Raw genomic sequence first — 10387 nt, 5'->3', positions numbered from 1 at the left:
TAATGGTTATGGCCTGGCCGGTGTAGCTCAATGGTTGAGCATTGACCTATGAACCACATTGTTTGATTCACAGTCAGATCAGGACACATGCCCAGATTTCAGGCTCGATTCCCTGATGGGGGGTGTGCAGGAAGCAGCCAATCAATGATTCTCTCTCATCATCTATGTTCCTATCTCCCTCTCCCTTCCTCTCTGAAATCAATAAAAAATATATATATTTTTAAAAAATGAACAGGTATGAAAGTCATGGGAATGTAAAGTACAGCACAGCGAATATAGTCCATAATATTGTAATAGCAAAGTATGGTGCCAGATAGGTACTGAAAATACCAGGGGGAGCACTTTTTAAACTATATGATTGTCTAATCACTATGCTATACACCTGAAAGTAATACAAAATAATAATGAATATAGCCCTAACTGGTTTGGCTCACTGGATAGAGTGTTGACTGTGGACTGAAGGGTCCCAGGTTTGATTCCAGTCCAGGGCATGTAACTTGGTTGTGGGCACATCCCCGGTGGTGGGTGTGCAGGAGGCAGCTGATCAATGTTTCTCTCTCATTGATGTTCCTGACTCTCTATCCCTCTCCCTTACTCTCTGTAAAAAATCAATGAAATCTATTTAAAATAAAATAATGAATGCAAACTGTAATTTAAAAAATAAAATTTAGCTCTGGCTGGTGTTGCTCAGTGGTTGAGCATCATCCTGTGCACCAAAAGGTTCAATTCCCAGTCAAGGTATGTGCAAGATGCAACCAATCAATGTTTCTCTCTCACACTCCCCCGGACAGTGAAAATTAGGCTGAACTATGTTTACTAGAGTAAGTAATCTTTTTTTCACCTCCTTTATCTCCTATAGTTTGGAATTCAAACTTGGTTTACATTCTCTTTGCTTTAATTACATACTGCTGGTAAAAAAAAAAAAATGAAAAGTACTTTGACATTCTTAGTTTCTTAAATGGCATATATTTCCAATTTGAAATACCTATCTAGTTTCCTGTCATCTCAAATTCTCCCACTGCCTTCCCAGAAGGCTTGGGCCCAGCTTCAGACGCTAGAATCAACCCTGACTGAGTGAAGAGTGAGTGCAATTTAAATGGTTATAGTGGCTCAACATCAAGTCAAAGCTCACAGTGACTTTTTCTCCAGTTTCAGTAACTGGCCTTCAACCTACCACAATTCTGGTAACCAAATTCCCATCTTGATTATTTCCTCATACCTAATTGTTCATTCTAACAAGTCTTTCACTCCACACATTAAAAGCTTGTTCCTGTACCCCATTATCAGTTGGCAAATTGACCTACCTACAACTAATTGGGTACCTGTTTGAATCTATAAAGTTGTTTGCTTCTAGATTTCTCACTACCCTGCTCCTCCCCTGATAGGCTGTCTTATGCAAGTGATGCAAGCCACTTGTCTCAACTGCCAGCTGCTTTCTGACCAATGTGCCCCTCTGTGTACCATGTTCTACCCGGCCAAACAACCTCCAATCACCCCTCGTTAAGTTTACCTTAGCCCTCTGCCTGTCCTATCACAGTCATGAAATGTAACATAATGAATTAAAACTTATAAATATAAGACAGCCTGATTTTGACCCACGAAAAGCATGAAATTAGGGATATAAGATTTTGAAATAAACTACTCTGATCTCTACATATACGTTGGAAAGTCTTAATGGAATGACAGATTGTGCTGCTTATTATGGCCAGCTATCAAAGATTTGCGTGACTTTGCCACTCATGGATTAATAAATCTGCTGAATTGAATGCAAACAAATGAAAAGAGATCTGTGATGATTCTTGGAATTAATATAGGTATTTCAGAAAGGAGGAGTTTTAAAAGTTTAGGAATATCATTAGTCATAGAAGTGAGGATAATTCTTTATTCTATTAAACTGAGTGATGAAGGTCACCCAACGCTGACATAGGCTTTATATGCCAGCACAGAGGTTGGCAAACTTCTGATGAAGACTGACAGGCAGTAAATGTTTTAGACCAGTGGTTCTCAACCTTCTGGCCTTTTAAATACAGTTCCTTATGTTGTGACCCAACTGTAAAATTATTTTCGTTGCTACTTTATAACTGTAATGTTGCTAGTGTTATGAATCATAATGTAAATATCTGATATGCAGGATGGTGCAGGCAGCCTGAAAACAGCCATCAGCCCCTCATCCAGGCTGGCCAGGCACCCCAGTGGGACCCCCACCCTAAAGGGGGTGCGGGCAACCTGAAAACAGCCATCAGCCCCTCACCCAGGCTAGCCTGGCACCCAAGCAGGACCCCCACCCTGGCAAACCAGCCAGCCCCCACCCGTGCACCAGGCCTCTATCCTATATAGCAAAAGGGTAATATGCAAACTGACCCTAATAGCAGAAGGACTGGGAATGACTGGTCACTATGACACACACTGACCACCAGGGGGCAGACGCTCAATGCAGGTGGTCAGTGCACTCTCACATGGGGGAGCTCTGCTCAGCCACTAGCCAGGCTGATGGCTGCCAGTACAGCGGTGGTGGTGGGAGCCTTTCCCGCCTCCTCAGCAGCGCTAAGGATGTCCGACTACAGTTTAGGCCTGCTCCCCGCTGGCAAGTGGACATCCTCCGAGGGCTGCTGGGCTGCCAGAGGAATGTCTGATTGCCAGCTTAGGCCCAATCCGCTGGGGAGCAGGCCTCAGCCAGCAGATGGTCATCCCCCGAGGGGTCCCAGACTGTGAGAGGGCACAGGGTGGGCTGAGGGATCCTGCCCAAGTGCACAAATTTTTGTGCACTGGGCCTCTAGCCTATATAATAAAAGCCTAAGCGACAGTTATGGCAGAATGACCAGAACGACCAGTTGCTATGATGCACACTGACCACCAGGGGGCAGATGCTCAATGCAGGAGCTTCCCCCTGGTGGTCAGTGCTCTCCCACAGGGGGAGCGCCGCTCAGCCAGAAGCTGGACTCATGGCTGGCGAGCACAGCGGCAGTGGCAGGAGCCTCTCCTTCCTCCACTGCAGAGTTAAGGAGCAGTGAGCAGGCGGGCGGTAAGGAGCGAGGGGTCCCAGACATCCCCCGAGGGGTCCTGGACTGTGAGAGGGTACAGGCCAGGCTGAGGGACTCTCCCACCCCCCAGTGCATGAATTTCGTGTGCCAGGCCTCTAGTAAGTAAATAAATGCCTGCAGCTGTGTTCCAATAAAACTTTATTTATGAACACAAATAAAAATTTTATACAATTTTCATGTCACAAAATAGTCTTCTTTTGTTGTATTTTTAAGCACTTTAAATTGTAAAAACCACTCTTAACTCAAGGGTCATCTAAAAAATAGATGGTGGCCCATCTGTTCTAGTTTAATGCATATCTTCCCAGGCTTCCAGCATGTATGTTTCACATATTCAAAAATATACTCTTCTTTATTAAAAAAAAAAAAGCCTTTTATATATTTTTTTAAGTATGCAGAGTTTTGCTTGACTATTTAGCAGTTTAGGTCCTCCATTAGGAAAATGGAGAATTTTTTTTAACACTCTTGGTTTTTATCAAATAACTAAAATATAAATGGGGAGTAACCAATGGATTTATCTCTAAGCCTAAACAAAACAAACAAACAAAAGCCTGTGAAAGAGAAAGAACTCTTGAATAATGAAGTAAGCTCTTGGAGAAGCTATTTCCAACGGTCCTACTCTGGTTGGGTTCCCAAATGGGTAACATTTGATTATAGAGTCACGATACCTCCAAGTAACAAGGGACACAAGGGAGTAGTAGAAGTGAAACATTGCTCTCATTTATTTAGTAGCCACCTTGTAAGTAAATACCAGCGCATCAGAGCTCCATTGCTAAAAATAGCAGTCGTGGGGCTGGAAGACTTTTATTATAAGGAGAGTAAACACAGGGGTGGGAGTAGAGCAGATAATTAGTTTATATAATAGAGAAGATTTCTTTTTATTTACAAATAATACCCTCGATTACAACTTGTCTGGTAGGTTCTGGGTCTTCATATAAAATCATAGAAAAAAAATTAAATGGATGGGGACAGGACCGCAAAACAGATCCAAGTATTTTTTCCCAGTGCCCTCCTGGCTTTGTCACTTTCTTCTCTCTCCCTTTCAGATTCATCTCACAGCCTTCTTATATTCATTTTACGTTGAGCATCTTGTCCCTCCTTCCTCAACTCCCTGGCGTCTTCTCCTTCTCCATCCCGTTTTATAGCTTTTGGAAATCTCCCTTTCTTTTTGCTCTTCCCCTTGTGGTATCTACTAAAACCTTAGGAGAATCGCTGTATGTTCTGAAACTTCTGTGGGTTTCTAAGTGACGCCGAGCATGCTCAGTGGCTAGGGCAGGTTTTGTTGCCAGCAGCTTGCCTGATTCGACCTCTCCGAAAATAGACATTTAACTCGCTGAACTCCAGTTTAAGGATGAAACTCATTTTGCTCTCTCCTCATTTTAAAGGTTCAAAGGGAAGCAGCGAGGATTCCAAGGTCCCACCGCCCTGCCCTCACGGCCAATGAGGGGTGGGGGAGGGAGGAGCTTGGGGCGGCTCGGTGCAGCGTGAGCTTCTGAGCGAATCATCCCCAGTAGATGCAGAGGAGACGGAGCTCCGCTTCGTCTGTCACAGCAGAACAAAACTAAAACAAAACCAAAAAACACACAGAAGAGGAGAAACGCTGCAGAGTATGGGACGCTGTAGCACTTTCTGAAATATTTGCCTGGGATCCCCGTGGAGCATGATCTTTTGAAACTATCCTTTTTGAAGCTGGTTTGGGTAACTGGGAAAATGATACATATGCTAAATGCAGCAGCTGATCGAGTGAAATGGACCAGGTCCGGTGCTGCTAAAAGGGCCGCCTGCCTGGTGGCTGCGGCATATGCTATGAAAACCCTCTACCCCATCATTAGCAAGCATTTAAAGCAAACTGGCCACAGGAAGAAAAAAGAAGCTCGCGGGGCTGCAGAGAACAGAGAAACACTGCATTGCACCGAGATTACTGGTAAAAAACCTTCGCCTGGAGTGAATGCAGATTTTTTCAAACAGCTACTAGAACTTCGGAAGATCCTCTTTCCAAAACTTGTGACCACTGAGACAGGGTGGCTCTGCCTCCACTCGGTGGCTCTCATCTCAAGAACCTTTCTGTCTATCTATGTGGCTGGTCTGGATGGAAAAATCGTAAAAAGCATTGTGGAAAAGAAGCCTCGGACTTTCATCATCAAATTGATCAAGTGGCTTCTGATTGCCATCCCTGCCACCTTTGTCAACAGTGCGATAAGGTACCTGGAATGCAAATTGGCTTTGGCCTTCAGAACTCGCCTAGTAGACCATGCCTATGAAACCTATTTTACGAATCAGACTTATTATAAAGTGATCAATATGGATGGGAGGCTGGCAAACCCTGACCAGTCTCTTACTGAAGATATTATGATGTTCTCCCAGTCTGTGGCTCACTTGTATTCCAATCTGACCAAACCTATTTTAGATGTAATTCTGACCTCCTACACCCTCATCCAGACTGCTACATCCAGAGGTGCGAGCCCAATTGGACCCACTCTATTAGCAGGACTTGTGGTATATGCCACTGCTAAAGTGTTGAAAGCCTGCTCTCCCAAGTTTGGTAAATTGGTGGCTGAAGAAGCGCATAGAAAAGGCTATTTACGGTATGTTCACTCCAGAATTATAGCCAATGTTGAAGAAATTGCATTTTACAGAGGACATAAGGTAAGAGAAATTAAGGTGATGGGTGAAATGTGAGCATGTTCAAGCTGCCACTTCAGTGCTAGATACCATCTGTTGTACTATTATTGATGGACCCACTTCTTTAGCGTTTTAGATTCCTGTAACATCTTAAACCTTCATTAAAATACATGCTTCATTACCCTGTTTAATGACAAGCTGTTAAAAAAATTACAGAGTGCAAACTTTTCTGAAGTTTCATGAGAATAAAATATTCAGCACTCTAGAAAATAGTCTACTTCACCCCTCTTACTCAACTATGCTCAGAATGATCTCTAAAGCATTTTCTTAAAACTTAAATCCCTAACTTAGTCGGTGGTTCTACAGAATTAGAAGAAAATATATGTTTGGAAACTATTGAGATGGAAATTTAGGGTGGTATTTTATTGTTGTTGTTTTTCAAGGGAGGGAAAAATGTTTTCATATGAAAAACAAGTTTGACAGTTTTGCATGCCTGGTCAATGATGGACTGTCCTAAGTCTTAAGAAATTTAGGAGAGTGGGGCTCACCAATGCTTTTCCATTACTCTTAGTACCATATTTTGACACAAATAAAAAGAGACAGTGAAATGAAGTTTTGTCTAACTTTCATAGAAAAACTAAGATTAGAAATGAGGAGGAGGAAAGAGTTCCAGAGTGTTATTTCAAATATTAAAGATTTTCAACCTTAAGCAGATCCCTAAAATAGTTAGCCTACTTACCTAAAATTGCAGTGCATGACAGTAACTTCATAATATTAAATATGGCAGAAATTTTAAGGTGATGCATCTGAAGTCCTAATCCAAATGTCTGGCAAATAAAATATTAAGGTATTCTAAAGTTGAAAATGGTACTTTAATTACCAGGCAGAATTATTTAATTTTTAAAGCATCATCAATTATCAAAAAAATTTTATAGCAGTACCAATCTGAAGAAGAAACTTTAAAGCAAATTTAGAACTTCTACTCCCACTTGAAAATTGTCCTCATATGTTGTATTAATCATATTGATGTGTCAGTCTTCTTGAATCATTGAACTTAGTGATGTAAATTATATCATGCTGTAGGCTTCTTGAATTTAAGACAAAGTCCAATAAATTGAGTTAGTTCAAAACTGGAGTCTAATTACACATATATGTATCATATACTTATTTTCAGATAGTTTTGGTATAATCAAGAAGGATAAGATTCTAGCATTGTTTATTCATGTCTTACAGAATATTTGGTTTAAACATCTCATACATATAATTTTAAAATCATGCTTATAAATCACTAATATATATTTTACACTTACATATTTTATACTTAGCATTATATTTACTAAGTATTATTTTTTTAATATTACAGGTATGATAAATCTAAACAATAATGACTAAATCTGATATTAATCTGTATTTATTGGTTGTTAGAATCATAGATAATACAATACTAAATAAAGCAAGCTAATATGTAACTTATCTTTAAAGTCCTCAAGCATACAATATTTATTTTGATAGCTCATGCTAAGTTAATTCTTAACTCTTTTTCTCTCTATAGGTAGAAATGAAACAACTCCAGAAAAGTTACAAAGCTTTAGCAGATCAGATGAACCTCATTTTATCGAAACGTTTGTGGTACATTATGATAGAGCAGTTCTTGATGAAGTATGTTTGGAGCGGCAGTGGACTAATTATGGTGGCTGTACCTATTATCACTGCAACTGGCTTTGCAGATGGTGGTAATGGCATTTATGCTTAATCTCAAATATATGCTTACGGTTATTTCTCTTGAAAGTATTACTGCTTGTTCTGTGTGAGTGGAACTGTATGTAGCCATTGTTCTATAGTCATTAATAGTCAGAAACAATGGAAGACTTTGCAATGTCCAAAGATAAGACCAGCAATATGAAAAAAAAAAAAAAAGGAGATAAGTTGCTCAAAAGAACTTTCCAGTTCTGAAATATTTCAGAGATCTCTGATGCAGTGTTTCTGGGAGTTGAACTTGAGCAATTTTAATTATACTGCCTTACATAAAATAATTCTCTAGTTTAACATTTAAACTCAAAACAAAATACCTTCAAAAAGAGTATAAGTTTTCTCATTGCCAACTTCAGTTGTGCACATCCAATGCATTAAATTTATAAATGTTCTATAACTGGGTCTGCTCAAATTTTATTTAAAAAGTTAGGCAACAAGGAATACTTTTTCACAAAGTGCTTCATGCCATGGTACAAAGCCTGCCCTACTTGTAGGTAACATAGATAACCTCCCATGTAGCATGATTTGGTGGTATTGGGGGGGAAAGGTTTACAAGGAGCAAGTGTCTAATTCTAGCCTGTCACCATCTCAGTGGTTTTTGTCAACATTGTCATCCTTTGGAATAACAAAGAAAGATAAGGGCAAAAGGGGCATTAAAATGTTGTGTCTTACTTGATTGAGGTGAGAGTTTGGATCTTAATTGGCAGGGAGATAGGGGAATTAAAATAAAGAAGCAGCATTTCCTGGTCTTTCTGAAAAATACAATATACCCCCTCCTGTCTGAAAACCACTTAACCAAATTGGCCTTCGTGTTGAAGGAGCTAGACAAAAGCCTGGGCCTTTCTCAACTCTTGGCTTTCCCTCTATTTGCCCTTATATGTGTTAGTCATATTAATCAAACTCCCCAAACCTCCGTTTCCTCATCTATAAAATGATCATCAGAAAGGCTACTTCGGAGGGCTGTTGTGAGGATTTAATGGAGTCATGTTTTGAAAGTACAGAGCATGCTCTGGATGTTTTCGATACAGGGTGACATTTACTATGTAAAAAACAAAAGGCAACACTAAAAATAATGTAACAGAATTCACATTATTTTGTGGTTATTTTTGGTGTAGTTATTTGTTTTAAGGCATCTAATTAAAAACAAGTGAAAAATTACCACATGCTTTTACACTTTAACTGTACCTAAATACTTTAACCAATTCTTATAAAAACACTTGTCAAATTTGAGTCATTCTTAACCTACAATTGTTCATTTTAGTAATTAGGATTTGTCAAACCTTTGTGATAATGCTATGCTTATACCAAATTCAGTACATATATTCCACAATTCAACAGTAGACACTCTGTTTAGACCACTGGGAAACGGAATTTTATCTGTTTTTATATTTTCAAATTTTATTTTTAAAATGTCATTTAAAAAGCTTATATTGAAAACACCTTTGTTATTAAGAGTATTCTTGGACTAAATCTTTTCATAATTAAATAAAAAATAAATTGCTTTTTCAAGCATATTAACGAAAAAAATACACTTAAAACCTATCTTCTTAAGATCAGTTTTATTAAGAAAATTGACAAAATTGTCAGATATTCATGCTATATTGAATCTTTTATATTAAAAGATTCTCTCTAAGTATATGGATATTTTTAAAGTTTCATATATAATGTATACTAACAGCAACCCCAATTAAAAGATTATGGGGTAGTTCTGTTAGTCCTTGGAAGCAATGGTCTTGTTAGAAAACCCTGGAGTAAACATAGAACAGGGAAAATGCAGCTATTAATGGTGACAAATTAACCCCACAGAGACCACTAAGACATAAACAATGTATGCAAAGACTATAACAATCTTACTTCTGTAGGTGATGCAATAAGATGTTCAAAATACATCCTATGAATCCTGAAAACACCATGTTAATTTAAAGAAACAGCATTAAAATTTTAGATGGGAATAATAACATTGATGCAAATGAAACTGATTCTTAAAACTTCTTTTCAAAAGAAAATGTTATACAAAGAAAAACAATATAAGAATTTCATAGAAGAAGAAATTCATAGGAGCTATAATCTCAATGAATTCCTCTGACAAGATTATTATGAGAGTATGCCTCAATATCTTCTGTAATTTCAAAGGTTACTATATTTATGCTTATAATGTTTACATATATGTGTTTACTAAATATATTTGACCAACAATGACTTAACACATGAAAATATTATCATTTTACTCAGACAAAATTATTTATTTTTAAGATACTGACATATCTTTGAGACTTTAGGTCTTAGAACTGCATACCAGATAGTCTAATCTAGTCTTCAATCTCAATTTACTCTTATGCCCTGAGTTGCCTCTTATGTTAGAGAGGAATTAAGTGTATGACACTGTATATATATGAAATGGGTGAGTGACAGGAATGGCAAAGAGAACAGGAAGATAGAGGAAAGAAGCAGGTCACTTTAAATCTAGACTCTGCTGTTTATTAGTATTCATCCTTTAGAAAGTGACAAAACTTCATATGCTTCAGTTTTCCTATCTTAACTGTAAAGATGATAATATATCGTTTAAAGAATTATATGAAATTACATATATTGTATTAATGTGCTTTTACACAGTCCTTGGCAAGTAGTAAGAACTTTGGTGGAAGCAATTGTTAATATTTATTTATATTCTTACCATGTAGGCTCTGGAGTCTAGAATCTGGCTCTTTTGTTTACTAGGCTGTATCTAAAGACAAATCGTTTCATCTTTTTATACTTTCATTTCCTCATTTTCAAAATGGGGGAAATTTTAGGGTAGTTAGGTGGATTAAAGAAGGTCACATATATAAAACTTGTAACAATACCTGCCCCATAGGAAGTGCTCAATAGATATTTGCTGGTATGATTATTATTGTTAAAGAGCAAGGCATTTGCAAGTGACTAGGACATCAGAGTAACATGCAGATAGGAGGAAGAACTTACATAACATTTGTGGG

The 10387-nt window shown here is 38.3% G+C and overlaps 1 protein-coding gene across 1 annotated transcript in view; it reads left to right on the top strand.

Annotated features, from left to right (window-relative positions):
* The first annotated feature begins 4515 nt into the window (after nucleotides 1-4515).
* Nucleotides 4516-10387, top strand: part of ABCD2 (ATP binding cassette subfamily D member 2) — a 52572-nt gene continuing 46700 nt past the window's right edge. Inside the window, exons 1-2 of the mRNA XM_059682571.1 lie at nucleotides 4516-5684; nucleotides 7213-7393. Of these exons, the coding sequence (XP_059538554.1) occupies nucleotides 4749-5684; nucleotides 7213-7393 (1117 nt within the window). The 5' untranslated portion in view covers nucleotides 4516-4748. The remainder of the gene's footprint in view (nucleotides 5685-7212; nucleotides 7394-10387) is intronic.

This window comes from Myotis daubentonii, chromosome 2, assembly GCF_963259705.1.
Source record: "Myotis daubentonii chromosome 2, mMyoDau2.1, whole genome shotgun sequence".
NCBI lineage: Eukaryota > Metazoa > Chordata > Mammalia > Chiroptera > Vespertilionidae > Myotis > Myotis daubentonii.
Note: the sequence above shows the minus strand (reverse complement) of the source record. Positions and strands in the feature narration are given on the sequence as shown.